The sequence below is a fragment of the Rosa chinensis genome, chromosome 7 (genome assembly GCF_002994745.2).
Source record: "Rosa chinensis cultivar Old Blush chromosome 7, RchiOBHm-V2, whole genome shotgun sequence".
NCBI lineage: Eukaryota > Viridiplantae > Streptophyta > Magnoliopsida > Rosales > Rosaceae > Rosa > Rosa chinensis.
Genome location: NC_037094.1, coordinates 11,077,279 through 11,103,278, shown reverse-complemented (window position 1 = coordinate 11,103,278; position 26,000 = coordinate 11,077,279). Strand labels below are relative to the sequence as shown.

The 26,000-nt window shown below is 38.8% G+C and overlaps 3 protein-coding genes across 5 annotated transcripts; 2 read left to right on the top strand and 1 right to left on the bottom strand.

The window, feature by feature from the left end:
* Nucleotides 1–3,171: 3,171 nt before the first annotated feature.
* Nucleotides 3,172–6,384, top strand: LOC112176184 (ferric reduction oxidase 8, mitochondrial). The gene is made up of 8 exons (XM_024314002.2): nt 3,172–3,505; nt 3,597–3,690; nt 3,788–3,973; nt 4,054–4,291; nt 4,382–4,709; nt 4,795–5,053; nt 5,142–5,821; nt 5,904–6,384. The coding sequence occupies exons 1-8, from the start codon at nt 3,349–3,351 to the stop codon at nt 6,086–6,088; spliced, it is 2,127 nt and encodes a 708-aa protein (XP_024169770.1). The 5' UTR covers nt 3,172–3,348; the 3' UTR covers nt 6,089–6,384.
* A 4-nt stretch (nt 6,385–6,388) lies between these two features.
* LOC112176186 (stemmadenine O-acetyltransferase) lies at nt 6,389–24,032 on the bottom strand. Of its 2 annotated transcripts, none has more exons than XM_024314005.2 (2): nt 22,731–24,032; nt 6,389–6,655 (listed from the first exon to the last, which is right to left on the bottom strand). In XM_024314005.2, exons 1-2 carry the CDS (start codon nt 23,929–23,931, stop codon nt 6,528–6,530), a joined length of 1,329 nt encoding a protein of 442 aa, XP_024169773.1. In that variant the 5' UTR covers nt 23,932–24,032; the 3' UTR covers nt 6,389–6,527. The 2 variants fall into 2 exon arrangements, with proteins under 2 accessions (XP_024169773.1, XP_024169774.1); XM_024314006.2 differs by having other exon boundaries at nt 6,389–6,663; nt 22,739–24,032.
* Nucleotides 18,026–20,583, top strand: LOC112176185. 2 transcript variants are annotated; one of them, XM_024314003.2, is made up of 4 exons: nt 18,026–18,124; nt 18,301–19,272; nt 19,406–19,555; nt 20,109–20,583. In XM_024314003.2, exons 1-4 carry the CDS (start codon nt 18,059–18,061, stop codon nt 20,412–20,414), a joined length of 1,494 nt encoding a protein of 497 aa, XP_024169771.1. In that variant the 5' UTR covers nt 18,026–18,058; the 3' UTR covers nt 20,415–20,583. The 2 variants fall into 2 exon arrangements, with proteins under 2 accessions (XP_024169771.1, XP_024169772.1); XM_024314004.2 differs by having other exon boundaries at nt 18,041–18,124; nt 18,304–19,272.
* Nucleotides 24,033–26,000: the final 1,968 nt, after the last annotated feature.

The window sequence follows — 26,000 nt, the reverse complement described above, 5'->3', positions numbered from 1 at the left end:
ATGATTTAGGTATCTATCATTTAAGAGTTCACAATTTGTACCTATCAATCAGGGAATAACTTAGGTAGAATGAACCATATGTAAAATTGCATAATTTTGTCTATCATTCAAGTGTCAAACATCGCGTGGGTTTTAAGTTTTAACATAAGCAAATGATTTAGGTACCTATCATTGAGGGAGTTCACAATTTGTACCTAAATCATTCAGAGAATGACTTAGGCACCTATAAATTCCAGATTTTGAATGTGGAGATTACATAACCTCCAACCCAAGTATTGATTTCAATTGCTGGAATCAAGAGTTGATTTATTCTAGGCGATGTCTTTGTGCAACCGTTTCAAGAGTTGAATATGTAGAAAGTTTGGAGATGGTGGCAGCTTTAGTAATTCTTAATAACAATGGGTTTTAATATTTATCGTATTTAATAGGTTTTTTTTAGATAAACCTAATTAATAGGTTTGGGTGTATATCAAAACAATCTTATAGATGGGTTTAATCTAAAAGGTGTGTGTGAATTTGGGTGTAGAATCAAATTTTTTTTATTTTTTTTGGGATCAAATCATCATCCATACTTCATTCCAGCATAAGGAAAGTTACAAGCAGGAATGCAATGTAGTACAATAGCCAAAAGACCTACTTCTAACTCAAAGTCCGATCATCTGACTTGAACATACCTTCTAAACTCTAAAGACAAAAAAAGAGCTAAACTCTCCAAAACACCAATGAGGCAACAGATGACCATAATCCGACAACGGGCCACAGCATGGTTTGAATCAATGCCGGCATACCAACTGAGTTGTGACTCAGACCCAAGAAAGAAAAATGCGCACCAGTCATCTCCGCCTCGTCGGCTAGTGAATACAAGGGATATACTTTGTTCTAAAAATCGACACATGGACTTAGTTCTTGTACTGCTTGCTATCAATAAGTTTACATAGGGTTTTCTTAACTATATCGGATGGAAGCAATCAAGCAATTGATGTTCTATACAATATTGTATGTTATGATGTTGGGTATTTTTGTGACCAACTTGACAGCCCAAGAAATAAATGGGGCAGGAGACAACAGGAAATTTGCAGTTTTGCCTTGAGCTCACATACTTGTCACATCCAGCCGGTCTATACTGTTCAATGCCCAGATATATCCAACTCCAAGGTCCCCCCCCCAGTGAGGGGTTAAATGAGTCGAGCCAAGTCGAGTATGAAGCTTTGATCAACGTCTTTGCTCTTGATCAATATTTCTTCTTATGCACGAATTAGATTTATCAAGCTTGAGCTCGGCTTGATCGATTTCTTTTAACCTCAAGTGGACTCGGCTAGCAAAATACGCGCTTTGCTGTATCATCATTTTCTTGTAGACAAACACCATGATTTTATTTTTTTGCTCTCTTTGCTAAGCATGCACTAATCATAGGTACATAAACATATGAACAAACAGGTTGACCTTATATTTAGAAATGGAATAGTAACACTTCCAAATGAAGATTGAATTGTGAGCAGAGTATCATAGCTAGTATTGTAATAAGGGAATTGACATTAGTTTCCTAAAGCATAACAACTATTATGTATTAAATAATATGAGATGGATAATCATGAGATGTATCATTGTGATATTTATGTAAATAATCTGATAAGACAAATATTAGGGAACTCATGAATATCTTGATTATCAAGACACTGGAGATACACATAAGCAGAAGAAACGGATTGTTACTCTAAATCTGTTATGGGATAGAGACTAGTGTAATCCTGATGTGCTATGAAAGGTTGGTCCCTAAACACTCACACTACAACGTTTTCCAGAAATCAGTCCCATATTGATAACCTTGTGAGTGCTGTAGAAGATCACCTTTCCTCATGTCTCTGATGACATGCCAGATGAACAATCACGGTTGGTACTCTAATCTCTAGTTCATTCCTAGAACATATACATATATGTTTAACTGAATATTGGCTTGACATATTTGGTAATTGTTTTGTGTTCATTGTGATTATAAAGTAGAGGCAACATCTATTATGTAGTGTACTATAATTAGATGATAACCAGAAAGAAATCAATACCTATCTTGGCATGTAATGATGGTATTGTATGGAAAGTGGAACTATTAAAGCGGCACATAAATTGGCTATAATGCACTTCTGACTTCAAAGGAGATAATATATAAAGATTTGCACAGATGAGTGGATTTGTAATGATGCTGAGGGTCAACGCATTGATCGAATAGAATCAGTTGTGTTGGCTTAATGCATATCCTTAACTTATGGTGACATTTTAGTTTCTTAGGATCTAATGATTATCTAACATATTATTAAAATTTCAATTGTATGAGGTCACGAAATCGAAACCCCTACTCCGGTATTTTCTATTTCACATTTAGTAGCACAGAAAGATCACAGGACACCAATATCTATAATGTCATGAAGACAAACATCCATCATTGACCTCTAGACGCTTTACACACAATTCCACAAAGTGGTGATCAAAGCGTCTCAACCAAAGTTTCCACCAGGGTAAACATGTTGGATCCCAACTTCAACCGACAGCAGTAACCGACTTTGAATCTCCCTCAAAAGTGACCATTCCCCAACTAAAAGTAAGTTGTATATTATATATGCCGTGCACGTTTCTATTTTCTAAACATGAGATCAGATGAGATGGTAGTTTGATATAAAATTCAACTGTAAGAAAGAATATACACTAGCCTTTGGGTTTTCAGTATGGAAGAACACTACCTTTTCACATTACCAGAATTAATGACTCTTCACATTACTTGTTGTATTAGATACAATATGGTCTCAGAATAATGTGCTAAATCTCATTTTCCAAAAGTAAGACAAACAGAAAATATTAGATGAGAAGGTTACACTAGGATGGACCAAAACTCCACTATATAATAAAAGGGAATTTTCTAAGCAGAACTAATTAAAGGACTTTTTCCCCAGCAATTCAAAGATGGGAATAACGGAAATCCGAAAAGCTGCCAAACAACTAAAAATAAAATACGACTCTTTAATGGCATATGCATGACATATAAGTGTCCCATGCATCGCCAGTCCACAAAAGCCACTGTGTCGGCTTATTACTGGTTGAAAGGATGTAATAGCTAATTATGTGTGTGTGTATATGTATATCATTGAAGATATATTACCATAATATATGCATGTCTCATTCAAAGGTTGCAGCTGAAATTGCAAACTATAAGTACCTGGAAATATGCTACATAATTGACAGGCACTCCTGGAAGGTAGTGGTGGGCTAACAATGAAATCTTAGTGGATTCAAGCTTTTTCAGAATCTCTAGCTCTTTATATTGAAATCTTTTTAGTACTTGGTGAACTCAAAATTGACATGGCAAGAACAACTCATTTGGCTGTTCTTAAAGTTCTCATGGCTTTGATATTTGCTGCTTGGATTTCTCTTTGGATTCTCAAGCCAACTCAGCTTTGGACAAGAAAATGGAAAGCAGCTGAAGATTTAGCAAGGCCTACTTTGTTTGGATATTATGGTACACAATTGAGATTTCATTAGAGTTTAATTTTGGGAGAGGTAAGCACTTAGAAATGTAATAATGTCATTGAATCTTGCTTTTTCTGCAGGTCTTAATTTTGCTGTGTATACATTCCCTCTTATTGCTCTGGCTACTGTAGGGTCTATCTACTTGAATATGAAGCCCAGAGAGCCAATCAGGAGGTAGTACATCACTTTATGTTTAAAGCAATTAAATAATGATTTACTTTAAGATATGCCAATTGAAATTTTACTAGTGTGCTTAATTTGGATATGACAGAGAAGGGAGGAGAGTAATTGCTGGTTTCTCAAATCCATTGGTGGTGAACAGTCTTCTGGGAATTTTATCAAGTATTGAAATTGTTGCCGTCCTCCTCTTCATGCTATTCTTAGCTTGGACGTTCTATGTCCGAATTGCAAATGATTTCAAGAAATTAAAGCCTGACAAAGCACTAAAACTGAATCTGTGAGTGGTTTATTGTGTAGTGATTATAAAACAAAATTCTAGTTCAAGTGCTAATACCATGCTTCAATTGTGTATCTCAGATGGCAACTCAAATACCTAAGGGTGGCAACTCGGTTCGGTTTGTTAGCAGAAGCCTGCCTGGCTTTTCTTCTTCTCCCTGTACTAAGAGGGTTATCCGTATTTCGGTTACTTGGCATTCAGTTTGAAGCTTCAGTAAGATATCATATCTGGCTTGGGACTACAATGCTATTTTGTGCTACTTTCCATGGTGTAAGCACCTTGTTCATTTGGGGTGTCAGCCACTATATTCAAGATGAGGTAAAATACTAGTCCTTTTTCAATTGGTTTTATTCAATATAAAACTTTGTGCACATTACTGATCTCTTGGTGTAATTCATTCAATAACAGGTGTGGAAATGGCAGAATACCGGGCGAATATACCTTGCTGGGGAAATCAGTCTAGTTACCGGGTTAGTAATTTGGATCACAGCACTGCCTCAAATAAGGAGAAAAAAATTTGAGATATTTTACTACACACACCATCTATACATGGTTTTCCTAGTGTTGTTCTTGTTTCATGCCGGAGACCGGCACTTCTATACCGTCTTCCCTGGAATTTTTCTGTTTGGACTAGACAAGTTACTTAGGATCATACAATCTAGACCACAAACGTGCATTCTATCAGCAAGAGTCTTCCCTTCTAAAGCTATAGAGCTTATGCTACCAAAAGATCCAGGTAAGTTTTCATAGTTATATTCTGTAATAACGTACATATTTGGCTCTAATTTTTCATCTGAAACAATTTGGCTCTGATTTTTCAGGACTCAAGTATACCCCAACAAGTGTCCTATTTCTGAAGGTACCAAGTATATCTAAATATCAGTGGCACTCATTCAGCATTATTTCCAGTTCTAGTGTTGATGCCAACTCAATGTCTATCCTGATTAAATCCGAAGGATCCTGGACAAGTTCTCTCTCGAATTTGATACAAACTGAGCAGAAGTCAGATGCTGATCATATGAAATGCATACCTGTTGCAGTAGAAGGTCCTTACGGACCTGCCACAATGGAATTCCTAAGGTGCACCAATATATTTCACTCTTTTCATGACACACCATGGATAGGCATAATACATAGTTCACAGTTATAAATTTGAAATCTTGTGCAGGTATGACAGCCTACTTCTTGTTGCTGGAGGAATTGGTATAACCCCGTTTCTGAGCGTCTTACAGGAACTTGTTGCAGCCCAAAACAGCGGCCGATACAAATTCCTACCTAGGATGCAACTTATATTTGCTGTCAAGAAGGCCCAAGATATATGTCTGCTGAACTCAATTTCACCTCTAATTTTCAACCAGCCAGCTGAAAAGTGCCATCTGAAAGTGAAGGTATATGTGACTCAAGAAGAGCAGTCTGGTGTCACAGTAAGAGAAGTACTACTAAATGAGTCTTCTCGAGTGCAGACAATAAACTTTGGCATCAAATCTTCAATTTATCCTGTAACTGGACTTGAAAGTCCACTTTGGATGGCTGCCATAGCTGGAATTTCCTTTATCCTGTTTCTCATCTTCCTCATCATTTTCAACCACATTTTCATTCCCTCCCAGAAAAATGCTACCAAAGAAAAGGCTCCATCTTCGGTTGCAGATCTGCTTATCATATGTTCTTTCATCACAGTGTTAATGTGCATCATCTTTGTAGCATTTATTATAAGACGGAGAAGACTAAAGCGACAGAGCCCTCCAGTTTTCCCAAAAAAAGGCAAAGCATTGGAAATAAGTCCAACAGAAGCAAGGGATGCTCTTGAGGAACATGAAATCCATTTTGGAGGAAGGCCTAATTTTGAAGGTGCTTATTATATTCGTTTTTTTCCATTTTATCTCAAATTTGTTGTCCAGGATATGTTCTAAGATGTGGTAAATTTGAGCAGATATCTTTGCAAAATTTCCAAATGAGACTGGTGGATCTGATGTTGGTGTCCTGGTCTGTGGACCTGAAGCTATAAAAGAATCAGTGGCATCAATATGCCAGCACAAGTGTGGAGGTTTAAAAGTGGGTGCTAATAACAAGCAGAATGCCAATTTCAGTTTTCACTCTCTCAATTTTGCACTCTAGTCACAGACTTCCCACCATAAATTATTCAATACCAATAAACAAAGTTCAGAAGATAGTTAGATTTTTGCATCCATAAGTATATATTGAAATAGTAGTTTGTTTCTACTGATTGGTCACTTACGATTGCTTGTTAGGCATGTAAATCGATCATGTCTCTTTGTAGTACAATTTGATCTTCAAATTGTGAAGTGTGCTTCTGTCATCCATATCTTTTTAACCCCAAACAACAATTTGGGGTCTTGTACTCTTGTAGTATAAATCTGAACTTCAAAATGTACGGGATTGAATTGTATTCGGCGCTATTTCAATGATCTATAGCATCTCATCTTATTAAGCCACAGATATTGTAACATTTTATACATCTGAATTATATGGCAAGAGTAATGCATATGTGATCAAATTGCTACACAAGAAATATCATTGATGATTCAACTCAGATTTAAAGGTGTGCAAATGGATTTTGCTTGACATTACCAATTGGAGAAATCAACTCGAGGAACTCTGAATCAAGCTCGAACTTGGCTATGTCTTCCTCCTTGAAGTTAAAATATGACTCTATTCCATCACCCATTTTGGTGTCCATTTTTATGTCTTCCTCCTAAGGAAAAATCACTCATCTAGTCTAATCTGCCAACACTCAACTGTGGTACAAATTACAACTAGAAACATCTTAGAAAAGCTCATAAAGATTACTCCAACTTTAAAAGACCTGTAACAAGAATGTCTAAAAGCATAGGGATTTAAGAAAGCACTAGTTCCTTCCCCTTAGGGTTGGAACCATCACCATTCCCAGATTCTTCAGCAGCCAACAACCTCAGCATTAGGTTGGTCTTCTGGCTCTTGCTTCCATTCTTCTTTCCTGACTCTATATCACTTTTCACATTATTACTTTTCCCTGCCATACCATACGGCAGTTTATTGACACTGCCCACCGGACAGCCTCTCTTCCTCTTTGGTTGTTCAGCATTGTCAGATGGCCCCTCCAACAAACCCATAGTTATTGCATCCAAGTTCTTTTTTCCAACTGCTAAACTTAGACGTAATTTTTTTGGAGAAATCATTACTTCATCTCCCTCACTCTGTTGAAGCTGTCCAGTGATGGGTGCAACATTGTGCAGTGGTTCCTCAATCTCTCTAATATGCACCGACTTCCTTGCACGACACCCTGCCAACACAGATTGAGGATGACAAATATCTGGAATACCTTTAGGAATCTGCACCTGAAATAGTAGGGTTTGGCTAGTTGCTAAAATCCTAGCTGTTGAAGAACTTGGTCTGGCCTCATCACGCAGTATGGCTAGGGCTGAAGGTTGCGCCACTGTTCCAACTATCTCATCCGCATCCTCCTTTAATGAAATTAAATGATGGTAATTTCTGTATTGATTATTCAACATGGATGAGAAACGGACTACATATAGTGGAAGACAAGGAACATGTAGCATAAAGTCCTCCTTAAAACAAGGACCCCTAAAGTTCTCCTTAAAACATGGAACTCCTAAAACTAGGAAGAGAGAGGCAAAAGATAACCTGTAGGCCCTATAATTCAGCATCTTCTAATACTCTCCCTGAAGCTGGATCAAGGGAGTTCCTTGAGCCAAGCTTGGAAAGCAAACGTTCAAACTGAGTGGAAGTGAGAATCTTGGTGAAAATGTTTGCCAGTTGATCACATGATTGTGTGTACACTGTTTTAATAAGTTTAGACTGAACCTGATCTCGAACAAAGTGACAATCAACTTCAATATGTTTGGTGCGTTCATGGAAGACTGGATTGGCTGCAATATGTATGGCAACCTGGTTATCACAATGTAGAGATATAGGCGTAGCCACAATGCCTAAGTCACCCAGCAATGTCTTTAGCCATATGAGTTCACAAGCTGTGGATGCCATTGCACGATACTCAACTTCGGCGCTAGAACGAGCAACCACAGCAATGAAAGTACAGTTTCCAATTGTAGACTTTCGATCAATGGCATTTCCCGCCCAGTCCGAGTTTGAGTAGCCCACAAGGTTGAAGTGACCATTGTTCTTCATAAAAATTCATTGATCAACTGTGCCCTTTAGGTAGCGAAGAATCCTTTTGACAATTTGTAGATGATGAGTGGTAGGGGAGTGCATGAACTGACTAACCAAACTCACAGCATAAGTGAGGTCTGGTCTTGTAATGGTGAGATAGATGAGCTTACCCACAAGGCGTTGATAAACACAAATATCTGAGAGATGTTCTCCTTCAACATCTATTTTAAGCCTACCAAGAGGAGTGCGTGCAGGCTTACTATTCTTCATTTTTGCCTCATTAAGAAGATCAACAACATATTTGCGTTGATTTAAGAACATACCATTTGAGGAGTGATCCATTTCAATTCCAAGAAAGTACTTCAATGGTCCAAGATCTTTGATAGCAAAGGTATTGTGCAAGGCTAACTTGAGAGACTTAATCTCATCCATATTGTCTCCAGTGATGATTAAGTCATCCACATACACTAGAACAACCAACTTGCCAGCCTTGCCATTTCGAATAAATAGGGAGGAGTCTGCATGACTTCGCTTAAAGCTTGAGGCAAGAAGAATCGAACTCAGTTTGGAATACCAAGCCCATGGGGATTGTTTTAAACCATACAAGGTGTTGTGAAGTTTGCACACCATTCCAGCTTCACTTTCACATGGATGTCTAAGAGGTAATCTCATATACACATCTTCTTCTAGATCCCCATGCAAAAAGGCATTCTTGACATCTATTTGGTATAGAGACCATCCACAATTCACAACAACAGATAACAAAACTCGAACTGTGTTCATTTTAGCAACTGGAGCCAAGGTCTCCTTATAATCAACACCAAAGGTTTGAGTGAAGCCACGAGCAACTAACCTTGCCTTATGTCGCTCAATTGAACCATCAAAGTTGAACTTGATTTTGTAAATCCATCTTGCCCCTACAATTTTCTGCTCTTTAGGAAGCTTAACTGTCACGCCCCGAATTTTGAATACAGTAATTCAAATCCGAAACGCGAAAACACACAAGGAAACACATAGAAAATTTTTCGTTTAAAATAAGCAACTAAACAGCTGAGCTTACAAATTAAACTGAATGTAAAATCAACATGTAAACACACTCACCAATTCACTACACAGCGGAAGACTACAAGTATAAGTGCCCTTCTACACCCACGTGACGGAAAGTCCACCTCAGCTTCGATAACGATCACTCGAAATTCTAACCTGCACAAAAACCCCTACACCATAGAAATAGTGCACCGGGAATGAACAAAACAAACCCGGTAAGATTTTCAGCCCGTATGAGTAAACTCAATTAAAGTGACTCACGTCACTCATGCTTATAATTCCTCAATTCGTGAGACAATTAAAGCATTAACATTTAATTCCACAAAACATGCTTTCACTATCTCAGTCTAACAACATCAATAAGCAATTATCTCAACAAAAGCATCAAGTTCAAATAATTCTTTATCATGCTCAATAATTTCAACCCAACTAAAACCCACATGCTCTGTCTCTCAATTCATTTTATCTCACTTCCCACAATCTCCAACTATACAAATAACTCCCAATATTTTAAACATTTTACGTCCCCACAATCTATCTGATCACCATTCCTTTGCCTCAACGGCACAACCACGAAATCATACTCACTTCCCCTCAACATAAAGCAATTGTCAAAACGATGACCTCACAACTCATTTCCTAATCACTACAGATCACAACCCACAACTGTACCCACAATAAGAATTAAGCAAAATCAGTAATCCCTGCATAAAAACTTAGTTCAGGAGATCACATGAAAACAAACAAAATAAATCATATAAATCCCTGCATAGAAACTTAGTTCAAGAATTTACATTAAAACAAACAATACAAAAAGCGGTAATCCCTGCATAGAAACTTAGTTAAGGAGATTACATAAAAACAAACAATTCATTCGAAATCAAGTCCCACATGAATGATAAAAGAAAGAACACCGACACTCTCTTTTAAAACAAATATACCCAAGGGCACAGAATAACTCAAAGTTATTCCCCAAGAAGTATATTGTACTCAAAGGCACACAATAACTCAAGTTATTCCCCAAGAAGTAGATTGTACTCAAGGGCACACAATAACTCAGGTTATTCCCCAAGAAGTTGTACTCAAGGGCACACAATAACTCAAAGTTATTCCCCAAGAAGTACATTGGCAGACAGACTAGAGCTCTAACTGAATCGTAATGTGTCACCTTGGCCAAGGTTCACCTTTACGATAATACTTGCCTCAATCCTCGACACGACAAACACACTCAACTCTAACTTTTAACTCGTCTCAACAACACAACTACTCATTCAACACAATAAGCAACAGTTCAAAACGATATTCTGAATAAATCACAATTCACTCATATCACAACGTCACGCCATCCAATATATAGATTCCACATATATATATATATATATATATATATATATATATACATAGTCATTCACGCAGTAATGACTACTAATACCAACTATAATTTTATAAGTTATTCCTCTCGAAAATCATTTTATATCAAAACATTGTTTTAACATACCCATGAACCGTTGTCGATCAAGTTCATATATTTAAAAACAAATAATTTATTTTGATAAATATGATTTTGCATGCTAACAATTAAATATACTAAATTAAATATAACTAATTTATCAACCGAACACCGTGAGATTTACTCACCTCTAACTCCAGCTGCGTCTTCACACAAATACCAAGACAAGCACAAAATCATCCAAAATCCGCTCACGCAATTCCATCAATCACCTAATCACATCAAGGTCACACTCAATACCATACAAAACACAAAATTCATAACATGCTCATACGATTTCCAAAAATTACAAACTATATATCGAAATGCTCGTATCGACGAGTAGATCGCACTGAGGAGCAGAAACTGCCCCAGAGGTGGCTGGAAGCCGCCGGAAACCACCACCACAGTGGCGGCACCGCCACCAAACCAAAGTCAAAATTTGACAAAACTTCCAACATGAAAGTTCTTCATCTCAACTCCAATTGAAACATTCATAACTAGCACAAAGTCAGAATCAAAGCCATTTGGCCGGAATTTACCTCGCAAGTTCAGAAATTCGAAGAACCCTAGATTCCCAATCTTCAAAATTCGAGCTCCACAGATCAAATCGCAACAAGCCTTCTTGGATGTAGCTTCTACTTCCTCTGGGCTAGAAACGCCCTCAAAGAAATGGAGCTATAGTAGCCGGAGCTGGGAGAACCAAGGCCAGCGATTTGAGGCGATTTGCAGCTCCGTCGTGCAACTTCTCGGCCATGTAGCGTCGTCTACGGTGCTTCCCACGACGAATCACCACCACATACGTGTAGAGGGGACTGCGGAGAGCAGGATTCCTTTTGGAATCGAAGCAAAAGGTGGCCGGACGGTGGAGAAATCGGCCGGCGAAGGGGAGGGGGCGACTCGGGCTCGGGGAGAGAGAAAGAGAGGCCGACTGCACCGAAATAGAAACCCTGCTATTTTTGGAAATTGGAAATTTCCAAAAATAGCTAGGTATATATACCCAAAATGGAAACTTTTCCAAAGGCAATAACTTCTTCATACGAACTCCAATTCTTGTGTTCCGCATATCCACGAACTCGTATCGACGCGTTCTACAACCTACGTGAAGGAAGTTTCCTCAAATTCCGTACGTATAAAAAGTCGACTTTGTAACCCCCCTAAAATGTGCAATTCGAATAATTAATCGCCCGAAAATAACTTCACTCCACCCTTGAACCATGAAATCGTACTAACTAACACTTTATTAATTCAAGGAAATTCCAAGACATTAATAACGAATTTCCGGGGTCTTACATTAACTATACTCCAGGTTCTATTGTCATCAAGGGCCTTGAGTTCATCATGCATATATTTCTTCCAAACTAATGATTGATTTGCTTCTTCAAAGTTCCTTGGTTCGGCTTCTTTGGAAATCTTGATAAGGAATGCTCTGTGTGGAGAGGAGTTATTGGTGGAGTAAGCAACTTGTGCAAGAGGATAACGTGGTGTGTAAGTCTCATATTCATGAAGTCTTGCTGGTAGGTGTCTCGCCCTTGGTAGGTTTCTTCAAGGTTGAGGCGTGTTTGGTACCACCTCTGGTTGATGATCTTGAGTGTTAGAGTCTGCCTGTACCTCTTCAGTGTCCACAATTTGTTGAACTGGTTGTTGTGAACTAAGAGTGTCTACTGCAGCTTCAACAGGAATTGGAGTGGGAAATAAGTCACAAATATGCTCCTCCTGAGGTTCATTGTCAGATAACTAAAAGAAAGAGTCAGACTCATCAAAACGAACATCCCTTGAAACAAACAATTTTCTGGTCTGTGAATTGTAACACTTGTAGCCCTTTTGGGTAGATAAGTACCCGAGGAACACACATTTGATAGCTCTGGGATCAAACTTATCTCGGTGATTTGACTGAACATGTACAAAACACGTACAGCCAAATACTCGAAGGTGTGTTATGTCAACTTTTCGACCTTTTAGAACTTCAAATGGAGATTTGAAATTTAACACACTGCTAGGCAATCTGTTTATGATGTAAGCTGCAATTTGAATTCCTTGAGACCAGAATTTTTTTGGAACATTTGTTTGAAGCATTAAGGCCCTAGCCTTCTCAAGTAAATCTCTATTTTTGTGTTCTGCAATACCATTTTATTGTGGTGTTCCTACACAACTGGTGTGATGAATAATCCCTTGAGCACTGAGATAATCAGTCATGATTTTGGAGGTGTATTCAGTGCCATTGTGTGACCTAAGAATGCAAATTTTAGATGAAAAATGATTTGTGACAAGGTTATGAAAATCTTGGAAACACTTGAAAACTTCACTCTTAAATTTCAAAAGATATACAAACGTGGTTCGAGTGAAATCATCAATAAAGGTGACATAAAACCTATAGCCATCAAATGATTCTAGGGATGCTGGTCCCCATACATCAAAATGTATAATCTCAAAAGGCTGAGTTGCTCTAGATTGAGATATTTGAAAAGGCAATCTAGTAAACTTTGACATATGACATGTCTCACATTCATGGGAGACTTTACAAAAACTAGGGAACAATATTGACAAAACATGAAAGGAAGGATGAGCTAGGCGTTTATGCCACAATTGTTGTTGTGTTACAGATTTGGACTCTGTCAAAAAACACTTTGAAAAACTTGATGAAGTTGATATGTAGTACAAGCCATTTAGAAAGAACCCTTCACCAATCTTCTTCTTGGACACTCGATCCTGAAATTCAACATTAGAAGGAGAGAAAATAGCTAGACAATCCAACGAGTTCATTAACCTTCCTATTGACAGGAGTTGGAATGGAAAAGAGGGTACAAATAGCGCAAATGACTCAACGCTATCTGAAAAAAGCTTTAATTTTCCTTTTCCTAAGATGGGAACATCGTTTCCATTAGCAATTGAGACATGTGAAGGTTTTGACACAGTTTCAAAATCATGTAATATGAAAGAATTTTTTGTCATGTGATCTGAGGCACCTGAATCCACTATCCAAAAATCATGATTCTTACTGACATCTAAAGCAGTAAAAATGGCGCAAATAATACCTGGGATATCCTCTGAAGAAGCCATATTTGATTTTGCTAGAAAACCTGCAAACTTTCCAAGCATAGCAGTTGTGCTTCCATTTTCATTGCTCTCTAAATTGCCTTACTTCTTTTGAAGATATGTAGCAAACTCATTTATGATAGTTATTGGATTGGACGTGAACTTCATCATATCTTCAGAAGTGTTGCTGAAGTTTGCATTTGGATTAGAGATGTAAGAGCTTCTCTGAATGGTGCCTCTTTGATTCTTCTGGTCCTTATTGAACTTAGGTTTCAGTTCTGAATGTAATATCCAACATCTCTCTCTTGTATGGCCTATATCAGTTCCTCCAATGTGTTCACAATGAGTGCACTTCAGATATGGCCTCTTGCCCTTATACGTTCTGTCGCTTGTGACACTTTTGTTTGCAGCAAATGCTCTAGCTTCTGATCCTCCAGCTCTGTTGTCCATATTCATCACCTTTTTGCACATTTCTTCACGTTGAATGGAGTTGCATACTGTTGTGAACGAAGGAAACTCAGGGCTCATCAAAATATGACTTTGTAGATCTTCATATTCAGATCCTAGACTTGCAAGCAGTTGAAACACTTTATCTTCTTCAGCTCTTTTCAACAATATGGTGGTATCAGTGGTGTGAGGTCTATACATATCAAGTTCATTCCACTTGGCTTTTAAGTTGCCAAGATGTTGAACAAATGAGAGATTACCTTGTTGAATCCCTACAAGATCCTTCCTTTTTGAGTTGGAACACTCTTGCTGCATTGTCTAGGTTGACATACATGCCTTTGACAGCATCCTAGAGATGTCGAGATGACTCCGAATAGCTGAAGATTTAAGCAAGCTTTGGCTCCATTGAATTAATAAGCCATGACATAACAAGTTGGTCTTTGGATAACCAACTTTCATATTCAGATGATGAGGCATCTGGGATGTTGTTTTTGTCATTGATGAAGCTGAGCTTTGATCTTCCACCAAGGGCTAGAGTGATGGCTCTTGACCAAGCAAGATAGTTGAACTCATTTAGAAGCACTAAGCATAGACGCTGATTTGGGTTCCCATCTGGGCTTTCTGTCTTTACAGAGAGAGAACCTTCTCCTTCTGTCATTTTAATGAGAAGGATAGAGAAACACGAGAACCTTGAAAGAACAAAATAGATGCAGGTCCTATGAGGATTTCTGCTCTGATACCATATTGAAATTAAATTATGGTAATTTCTGTATTGATTATTCAACATGGATGAGAAACAGACTACATATAGTGGAAGACAAGGAGCATGTAGCATAAAGTGCCCCTTAAAACAAGGACCCCTAAAGTGCTCCTTAAAACATGGAACTCCTAAAACTAGGAAGAGAAAGGCAAAAGATAACCCATAGGCCCTATAAGAGAAAGGCAAAAGACAGCCCGTAGGCCCTATAATTCAACATCTTCTAATATCCTCCAACTCTGGGCCCAAGCATGGCAAACCAACATGAGTGACAAAGCTCCACCGTCCACACCTCCCAAACAACTTGTCATACTTAAATTTTACCATGAATTGAATCTCATCCTCCACCCAAAACCACCTCCTAAATAGCAGCGGTTTTACATATTTTATTTCCACTCTAATGTTCAAAACCCTAGTTCAAAAAGAAGTCATGTCATACTCTTTGCACTCAACCAATGTGATCCTAATAAGCCTCATGATATGCTCAGAACGAAAGGCCGAAGGCACACCCAGCAGTGTCATCCAATATGAGAATGATTTCAATTGCACTTCCCAGATTTGACCGACTCCATCATAATCCGCTAGCGCATTGGGGCTCGATTAAAACCCCAGGGGCCTTCCTTCCAAACCTTAGCCCTATCAATTGGATCTGAGAAATAAAACAGTACCCGGTCATCTTCTCCAGCCTCCTAAATCCTCAATGTTCCATTGATTCTCCATGCAGAGCGAAACATGCCCATGAAAGACCTACGTGTATAGTCTCTTGCAGTGAGAAGCTTTCCAATCATGAAAGCCTCTTGTTGTCATAATCCCTTGGAAGGACGCATGTCAACATGTTTCTTCCCATCAGCGATAGCAAGCAGGGAAGCAAGCCATGCAGCCATTGCATCAATAGAGGCCATTACCATTGGAGAGGATCTTTGCAAGCGTCAAAAACCCTAACCCTAGTTTTTTTAGAGAGAGGGGGAGACGACTGCGACTTGAAAAAAAATCAATATACGTCAATTGTATTTGGAGAAACTATAAATAATGACACACTCATTTAGGACACGACAAGAAAATTTTATTGTCGAAGAAATTTTATCTTTAATTATGAGTTAAATGCATTAAAATAAATAAATAAAATATATACCAATCTGGCTATCTTATAAGTTATAACTTATAACTAAGAGGAGCACTCTAGATCTACTCTAGAATTAACCGGTTAACTTTGTATTAAGAAGTTAACCATCTTTTAGACCAACTTTTCGGTTACATATCAGTATCTCCACTGTTCAGTTTTTAGATCGCTATGAATATATCACTTACACAAATTTTCGCTATGAGTATATATATATAGCCTGGAAGATCTTGTTTGAATATTTGTTTCTTGATATTGTAAAAATCTAGCTGAATTCTTTTTTTGGGCACAGAAAACCTAGTTGAGTTTAAAGAAACTAGCCTCATGCTCGCACTTTGCACACTAGAAAGAAATACAATATATACATATACAGATCCTATCCAGAGTGAGGCCTCACTCTGAAATTAAAGTGCGATGTTGGAGTTTAAGGTCACTTTTCGGTCTCATATCCACATCTCGACCGTTTAGTTTTTAGGTACTAATGTATAGATCATCTTTGCAAATTTTCAGCCGATTTGATGATCTTTAAGGTATCTAACTCACTTAAACCAATGGACGAACTGAATCTGTCTACCCTGAACCGTACTAGCTTTAAGGCAGTTATCAATGTCTTAACGACCATCAATTTGGCTGAAATTTTACAGAGATGATGTATACATTAGTAGCTAAAAACTGAACGGTCGAGATAAGATCTGTATATATATATATCTTATCCAGAGCGGAGTTCCGCTTTGAAATTACGGAGTGAACTTCGAGTTTTGTGTCGCTTTTAGGTCGCACATCTACACCTCGACCGTTCAGTTTTTAGGTACTAGTGTATAGATCATCTATGCAAATTTTCAGCCAAATTGATGATCGTTAAGGTATCTAACTCGCTTAAACCAATCGACGGACTGAATCTGTCAACCTGAACTATACTAGCTTCAAGGCAGAAATCAATGTCTTAACGATCATCAATTTGGCTGAAAATTTGCAAGGACGATCTATACACTAGTATCTAAAAACTGAACGGTCGAGATGTGGATATGCGACCTAAAAGCGACCAAAAACTCGAAGTTCACTCCGTAATTTCAAAGCGGAACTCCGCTGGATAGGATCTGTATACACACACACACACACACACATATTATGTAATTCTTTTCATTTTGTCTTAATTAGAAAAATAGAGAGATGTGAAATGGAAGTGAAATTCACATACCATTTTATAGTACACACTTCATGTCTCATTTTTTAATGCATAGCAGTTTTTGTGTTTAAAAAAAAAAAATTTGTATGTTTATTTGATGGTATTGTTTGATAATTGGTGAAACCTTTGATATTAAACTATTATATAACTGCAACCATAAAACTAGAGGCCATCGTATGACTGCAAGCATAAGACTAAAGACTCGTTTTTTAGAGTAACAAGAACATCGATCGACCTACTAATCTAATGAGTAGTGACTAGTAATTTTTTTTGACTGGGGAGGTTAGAGTTAGAATGATTAGATTTTTGGAATTTAAGTTTGTGGGAGAATGATTAGATTTTTAAGGGAATACGAGGTTAAGCATATATTTGCAAATAGTTGATTACATATATAGTACATTGGTGAAGAATATGTAAAGAAACGGTATTATCGACCAGAGGAATTGTCGTAGGCAAATAGACGATTAAATTAATGTACTCATAGAGCACGAAAATAACAATCTCTGATTATTGATTTACAAAAAATTGTGGGGTGGAACCTGGAAAGAAGAAAAGAAAAAGAGAGGAAAAAATCGGAAATTGTTTTATGGAATCAGAAATTCGTTAGGGGCCTCTTTATATAGAGTTAGAATCATACAAGGAAATATAATATCTAGATTCTTCTAATTAAACCATATTACCACTAGGTCAAGTAACCTAAGTTTGAGCCAAACATAAATAGAGATATCCTTAAACAGAAATTAATATCTTCAAAAAAAAAAAAAATAGACAGTTGGGCTGTGACGGCCCGAGCAAGAGGTTATTAAATACGAAAGTTGGAAGAGCCGAAGGTGATGCAGAGACTGAGAGAGAAGAAACCTAAAGAGCTGCAAGAGATGGAAGCGCAACGACCGCTCCGAGATTCATACTATTTTCGATCTTCAGACTTTTCTCGATGCGGGGTAAGACTAAGACTAGACTGCTTTTCACGCCAATTTCTATCTTTCGTTATTCCGCAGACCAATTCTGTTGCTATTGTTCTAATATTATTGTTTTAGTTTCGAGAATCGTATTCATATGAACTAATGGTTTTTTTTTTTTTTGGTTGCTTCTTCTGGGGCCAATTCGTTCGTTTTAGAAGGAAGGAATCAATAAGTTGGATGTCAATGAGCTTGCTTTTATACTGTCTCGGTTAACGATCAAGGATGCAGCAGCAGCTAGGCTTGTTTCTCCCCAATGGGCCCGTGCCTTTTATATGTATTTCTCTAGAATTAGCATGCTCAATTTCAAATGGAATGAAGCTTTGCTCTACTTCTGTAACAAGCCTCTGAAATCAAGACACAGGGAGAGCCACAACTACGTGGATTGGGTTAATAATGTGCTGGAGAAGCATGACGGTGGAAAAATCAAACAGTTTAGTGTCTGCTTTGACCTGGATTGTCGTTTTACCAGCTCCATTGATAGATGGATCCAATTTGCAATGGAAAGAGAGGTCGAAGAGCTCGAGCTGGAGTTTCTGCTTACCCAAGGTCATAAATTCCAAGATTCCTACATATTTCCTCATCAACTATTGGGAATCTCTCACCTTTCTGGTCCAGGCTGCCATAATACATATCCACCCCGTTGGGAAGCATGTGAGGATTGCATCACTAGTGCTTCTTCTTTTTGCAGGCCTCACCTTGATCTCCCAACTGGAGGAGGATTTAAGTGCCTCAAAGTTCTTCACCTGGAAAACGTAGATGTGGATGGACAAGTTGTCGAGTATTTTCTGTCCAACTGTCGTGCCCTTGAAGGGCTGTCCATCACTGGTGCAATTCATTTGCTCACCTTAACAGTCGCAGCTCCCTCTGCACCTTCTTTAAGGTATCTAGTGGTCAAGAACTGTCTTCGGGTCACAAGCATTACCATCTGCAACTCCCACCTTTGTTCCTTCATTTACAAAGGCATGTCTATGCACTTGCAACTTGACAATGTGCCTTCTCTTGTTGAGGTCTGCCTTCATCAAGCCGACTCCAAAACCTCTGACTTTGCCGCTCTTGCCTTCGATCAGCTTTCCTCCCATCTCTTTCAGCTACACACACTCATGCTTGATGTTCAGTTCAACGCACCGGTTAGTCTATGCTATTCCTCTCAGTTGCATTTGGATTCCTCTTTTTTCTGCTGCCCTTTTTCTTCCAATTGTCCTGGTTAGTTTATGTTTTCACTCTTGTTTTGACTCCTTTTTTTTTTTTTTTGGCATTCAGTTGTATCTCAGTGCGTTTGCTTGTGCGGTTCCCAAGTTGCCAAACCTCCAGCATTTGGACTTGGTTATTCTAGCTGATGATCTATGGAGCCTTCGTCGATTAGCTGCTTTCCTCCGGGCGTCTCCACACTTGAAGAAACTTGTGCTCCAGGTACGTGTTCCTCCAACTTGGTAGACTAATGACATCACATGTTGCGACATGGTTTTTGTGCTCTCACTTTCGGCTACATTGTTCACCTACTACGCACGCACTACATTCACATTCGCATGCTTGATCGATATACATTTTGTTTTGTCACGATCGATCTCTATTGGACAACTATATAACTATAACTCCTGTCTTGTAATGGTAGAAAGACTTGAAACTGTGTCTTAGATGGTTGTCTCCTTTTTTTATCCCCCTCCCTCAATCTGATCTGGTTTGCAGTTTTGTTGGGTTCAAGACTTCTGATGTTTACTTGCATGGTAAAAAAAAAAAAAACAAAAAGAAGAAGAAGACTTGCGACTTTTGAGGTTAAAAGGATTCAAAAACCACACGGGTGTTTTATCCTAGTTTAGCCGTTGTTTTGTATGATATGAGGTAACTTCTCTTTGGTAATGGGGGCAAGACATGAAGGCTTGTGGTTACTTTTATTTGTTTTTCTTTTGCTGTGTGAAATTGTCCCTTGTTGCGTGAACTCTAAGAAATTGGTCTCTTGGTGCAGCTGCAATTCTACCCAATCAAAGGAGAGTTGTATAATGATGTGCAGTGTCCACATGACCATCTCAGGGTAGTGGAAATTGTAGGGTATCGTGTTTCCAAAAAGGCTACTCAACATCTCATGTTCTTGATCGAGAATGCTGCTGCATTGGAGAAAGTTGTCATTGATCCTGCTTGCCGCTGGCTCCATCATCGCACTGGGGCATACAGGAGTTTTATAGAGGTCAAGGAGGAAGGAGAGGCAAGAGACCATGCTATGCTACAGCTTAAAGAAATAATCCCTCCAACTGTTGAATTTGTATGCTTGTAGTTATCTGGGTGCTTGAAATTTTCTGGAGAGTAAAGATATGTTCCTGTTAATTATTACTTCGTAGTCGCGACATGCATCCCAGCAACAGATTCCTCATTTGCTATCATGCAATTGTGCATCTGGGAATGTTTTTGATTTATGCTTACGTCTACCTTGGATTGTTCAGTCATGTGTTCAGTCAAGTTTGGAATTGCTCCCTCTTACACAACGAATTATTAATGAAGGGTGGAACCTTGAATTTAAAGAAACAGAACCATGAATTTGAAGCACTCTGGAGAACTTGTTATTTTTGGTCAATGAATAGTAAAAGTATTGTGAGAAAGGAGCAAGAATGGTGGAAGATTGAAGTCTTGTACTGAGAACCTTAAACCAAAGATATCACCATAATTCATACAAAGATATCACCATAATTAATGAATAGATTTATGCACATGATTGAAATTTTGAAGATGGAATTTGATAAGATTGGCCTTTATACTTGTACCAAGTATATCTAAATATCAGTGGCACTCATTCAGCATTATTTCCAGTTCTAGTGTTGATGCCAACTCAATGTCTATCCCGATTAAATCCGAAGGATCCTGGACAAGTTTTCTCTCGAATTTGATACAAACTGAGCAGAAGTCAGATGCTGATCATATGAAATGCATACCTGTTGCAGTAGAAGGTCCTTACGGACCTGCCACAATGGAATTCCTAAGGTGCACCAATATATTTCACTCTTTTCATGACACACTATGGATAGGCATAATATATAGGCTATAGTTCACAGTTATAAATTTAAAATCTTGTGCAGGTATGACAGCCTACTTCTTGTTGCTGGAGGAATTGGTATAACCCCGTTTCTGAGCATCTTACAGGAACTTGTTGCAGCCCAAAACAGCGGCCGATACAAATTCCTACCTAGGATGCAACTTATATTTGCTGTCAAGAAGGCCCAAGATATATGTCTGCTGAACTCAATTTCACCTCTAATTTTCAACCAGCCAGCTGAAAAGTGCCATCTGAAAGTGAAGGTAGATGTGACTCAAGAAGAGCAGTCTGGTGTCACAGTAAGAGAAGTACTACTAAATGAGTCTTCTCGAGTGCAAACAATAAACTTTGGCATCAAATCTTCAATTTATCCTGTAACTGGACTTGAAAGTCCACTTTGGATGGCTGCCATAGTTGGAATTTCCTTTATCCTGTTTCTCATCTTCCTCATCATTTTCAACCACATTTTCATTCCCTCCCAGAAAAATGCTACCAAAGAAAAGACTCCATCTTCGGTTGCAGATCTGCTTATCATATGTTCTTTCATCACAGTGTTAATGTGCATCATCTTTGTAGCATTTATTATAAAACGGAGAAGACTAAAGCAACAGAGCCCACCAGTTTTCCAAAAAAAAAGGCAAAGCATTGGAAATAAGTCCAACAGAAGCAAGGGATGCTCTTGAGGAACATGAAATCCATTTTGGAGGAAGGCCTAATTTTGAAGGTGCTTATTATATTCGTTTTTTCCATTTTATCTCAAATTTGTTGCCCAGGATATGTTCTAAGATGTGGTAAATTTGAGCAGATATCTTTGCAAAATTTCCAAATGAGACTGGTGGATCTGATGTTGGTGTCCTGGTCTGTGGACCTGAAGCTATAAAAGAATCAGTGGCATCAATATGCCAGCACAAGTGTGGAGGTTTAAAAGTGGGTGCTAATAACAAGCAGAATGCCAATTTCAGTTTTCACTCTCTCAATTTTGCACTCTAGTCACAGACTTCCCACCATAAATTATTCAATACCAATAAACAAAGTTCAGAAGATAGTTGGATTTGCATCCATAAGTATATATTGAACTAGTAGTTTGTTTCTACTGATTGGTCACTTACGATTCCTTGTTAGGCATGTAAATCGATCATGTCTCTTTGTAGTACAAATTTGATCTTCAAATTGTGAAGGCTTCCGTCATCCATATTTTTTTAACCCCAAACAACAATTTGGGGTCTTGTACTCTTGTAGTATAAGTCTGAACTTCAAAATGTATGGGATTGAATTGTATTCGTATTCGGGGCTATTTCAATGATCCATAGCATCTCATCTTATTAAGCCACAGATATTGTAACATTTTATACATCTGAAGGAAATGGCAAGTGTAATGCAAATTTGATCAAATTGCTACACCAGAAATATCATTGATGATTCGATCAACTCAGATTTAAAGGCGTGCAAATGGATTTGGCTTGACATTACCAATTGGAGAAATCAACTCGAGGAACTCTGAATCAAGCTCGAACTTGGCTATGTCTTCCTCTTTGAAGTTAAAATATGACTCTATTCCATCACCCATTTTGGTGTCCATGAAAATTATCTGGTTGCTGATTCTCATGGAAGCCATGTTCACCCATGCGGGCTTCCCCAAACCAAAATCAGCCTCATAAATTGGAAACCTGCGAACACTCGAAAACGTTAGTGTAACCAGCTCTCCTTTTGCAGCCCTTTCCATCCTTCTCCTCAGGAAATCAAAATGTTCCTTATAGCCCTCTTGAAATTTCCTCATATACTTATTGTCAATGTTCTCTATTTCCTCAATCACCTGCCTCACAAGACCGCCAATCTCCTCCCCATCAACCAATATTGGAGTTGCAGTGGCTGCCCGGTAATAGTTCCCAAATCTATTCTGCGGCAGAGGTGGGTTGAACCTCGAACGAAGATCCATAACATACACAACCGTGTACAGCCTTCTCAAACTTCTTGATTCTTCTTCTTTTCTAGCCGCGGCCAAAAACCTGTTCCACAAGAATGCAGACAATGCCTCAACGCGAGACGGCGGTTTCTTGGTCTTCAGTCTGATGCTCTCCGCATACTTTGCTCGTAAAGCTTCGATCTTCGACCCATCAAACACAAACCTCTTGCTCACAATGTCATTCTTTTTCGGAATAGGAACGCCGTTATACCCATCCATATTCTTTGGAGGGAAAATAGAAGCTGCCGAGAATTCCACATCCACAAAGGCATTTCCACAAGCAGCAGTTGATGCCCAGTTCCTAACAAACGTGAAATAAGACAAGGCATCTGCAACTCGATGCGAAATGCACAACCCAATAGCAATTCCTCCACACGGAAACAGATTGAGTTGAACTCCGAGAGCTATATCTGTGACCTCGTCGGGCTTGAAAGGCAACAAGTTGGTCAATTCGGAGAGGGAGGGATTGGTGATGGCATCAGAGAGGGAGTGGGATTTGACTCGAGCTTGGTAGAAGGGGATTCCATGGTCGTTGCAATCCACAAAGAGGTTGAACTTGACTCGGCCGGCTAGTGGGTAGTACTGGGTCAGGGTTTTGGAGAGAGACGTCTTGAGGTGGGTGGAGATTTGAGTGTGGTTGTGGGTGTTGGGGAGGGAGTAGAAGTAGAGGAAAGAGATGTAGGTGTGGGGAGCCAACTGGTCGAGAAAGGAGAGCTGGTGACGGCGGAGATGGGGAGGGGTGGGAGATGAAGGTTTTATGGTATCTTGGGAGATTACTTCGACTTCTATCTTCATCCTCATCTGTCTCTGCTAAACTTTCTTTCTGGAGTTCTGAGCAAACGGAACTGAAGAATTTTTCTTTACAATAATGTCAGACTTGAGGGGTTCTGCTAGCCGCTTAATATGTGCCGATCGCACGCGTCAACAATTAGCAACAGCTTCAACATAGTAATAGAGCTGCATTTTTGGTTCTTACCCAAAAACAAAATTGATTATCTCTTTTTTCTTTTCTTTTTTTGATCCAATAAAATCAAATTCTTTCAAAAATGATAACAGATCATACTTGTATGATTGAGAAAAATTGTATTTACATGGCTCCACCTTTTTTATGTAGGCCGTCAATTTTATTTATTTTTTATAAGAATTGATTTCATTAGATAATCAAGCCATAAAACAGGTGAGTCTAACATGCACTTACATAAGAAATCCAGTAAATAAACTCGGAAAACTTATCTCAGCCAAAGCTAATACTCATTAAATTCCAATGGGTCGCTCGCTGGAAACCAAGCCTAACTCAAGTAAGAACAACCTCGCTTCCTAAGAAAAAATCACTCATCTAGTCTAATATGTCAACACTTAATTGTGGTACAAATAACAACTATAAACATCTTAGAAAAGCTCATAGAAATTACACCAACTTTAAAAGGCCTGTAACAAGAATGTCTAAAAGCATAAGAATTTAAGAAAGCACTAGTTCCTTCCCCCTAGGGTTAGAACCATCACCATTCCCAGATTCTTCAGCAACCAACAACCTCGGCATCAGGTTAGTCTTTCGGCTCTTGCTTCCTTTCTTCTTTCCTGACTCCGTATTACTTTTTACATTATCACTTTTAGTTGCCATACCATACGGCATTTTATTGACACTACCCACCGGACAACCTCTCTTCCTCTATGGTTGTTCAGCATTGCCAGATGGCTCCTCCAACAAACCCATAGTTACTGCATCCAAGTTCTTTTTTCCAACTGCTAAACTCAGACTTAATTTTTTTGGAGAAGTCATTACCTCATATCCCTCCCTCTGTCGACGTTGTCCAGTGATGGGTGCAACATTGTGCAGCGATTCCTCAATCTCTCTGATATGCATCGGCTTCCTTACATAACGCCTGCCAACACAGACTGAGGAAAACAAATATCTGGAATACCTCTAGGAATCTGCGCCTGAAATAGTAGGGTTTTGGGCAGTTGCCAAAATCCTAGCTGCTGAAGAACTCGGTTCGGCCACATCACACAGTATGGCTAAAGCTAAAGGTTGCGCCACCGTTCCAACCATCTCATCTACATCCTCCTCCAACTCAGGGCTCGAGCATGGCAAACCAACATGAGTGACAAAGCCCCACCATCCACACCTCCCAAACAACTTGTGATACTTAAATTTTACCAGGAATTGAATCTCATCCTCAACCCAAAACCACCTCCTGAATAGTAGCGATTTTGCATATTCTATTTCCACGCTGATGCGCAAAACCGTAGTTCAAAAAGCAGTCATGCCATATTCCTTGAACTCACCCAAGGTGCTCCCAATAAGCCTCATGATAAATTCAGAACAAAAGTCCGGAGGCACACCCAGCAGCGTCATCCAATATGAGAATGATTTCAGTTACACTTCCCAGATTTGGTTGACTCTATCATAATCCAGCAACGCTATTGGGGCTTGATTAAAACCCTAAAGGCCTTCCTTCCAAATCCTAGCCCTATCAATTGGATTTGAGAAAGAAAACAGTACCCGGTCATCTTTTCCAGCCTCCTCAACCCTCAATGTTCCATTGATTCTCCATGCAAAGCGAAACATGCCCATGAAAGACCTACGTGTATAGTCTCTTGCAGTGAGAAGCTTTCCAATCATGAAAGCCTCTTGTTGTCATAATCCCTCGGAAGGACGCAAGTCAACAGGTTTCTTCCCATCAGCTATAGCAGTGGGGAAGCAAGCCGTGCAGCCATTGCATCAATAGAGGCCATTAGCGCTAGAAAAGATCTTCGCAAGTGTCAAAAACCCTAACCCTAGTTTTTAGAGAGAGAGGGAGACGGCTGTGACTTGAAAAAAAAAAATCAATCATGTGTATTTGGAGAAACTATAAATAATGACACACTCA

What these genes read in the sequence shown, in the direction of transcription:
- LOC112176185 (XM_024314003.2), top strand. Translation starts at nt 18,059, where the DNA reads ATGGAAGCGCAACGACCGCTCCGAGATTCATACTATTTTCGATCTTCA. An exon ending in CAGACTTTTCTCGATGCGGG is followed by an intron (nt 18,125 to 18,300) that starts GTAAGACTAAGA and finishes CGTTCGTTTTAG; the next exon opens with AAGGAAGGAATCAATAAGTT. An exon ending in TGAAGAAACTTGTGCTCCAG is followed by an intron (nt 19,556 to 20,108) that starts GTACGTGTTCCT and finishes CTCTTGGTGCAG; the next exon opens with CTGCAATTCTACCCAATCAA.
- LOC112176186 (XM_024314005.2), bottom strand. Translation starts at nt 23,931, where the DNA reads ATGAGGATGAAGATAGAAGTCGAAGTAATCTCCCAAGATACCATAAAA. An exon ending in TTTCATGGACACCAAAATGG is followed by an intron (nt 6,656 to 22,730) that starts GTGATGGAATAG and finishes ACACCAAAATGG; the next exon opens with GTGATGGAATAGAGTCATAT.
- LOC112176184 (XM_024314002.2), top strand. Translation starts at nt 3,349, where the DNA reads ATGGCAAGAACAACTCATTTGGCTGTTCTTAAAGTTCTCATGGCTTTG. An exon ending in AAAGCACTAAAACTGAATCT is followed by an intron (nt 3,974 to 4,053) that starts GTGAGTGGTTTA and finishes TGTGTATCTCAG; the next exon opens with ATGGCAACTCAAATACCTAA. An exon ending in GCCACAATGGAATTCCTAAG is followed by an intron (nt 5,054 to 5,141) that starts GTGCACCAATAT and finishes AATCTTGTGCAG; the next exon opens with GTATGACAGCCTACTTCTTG.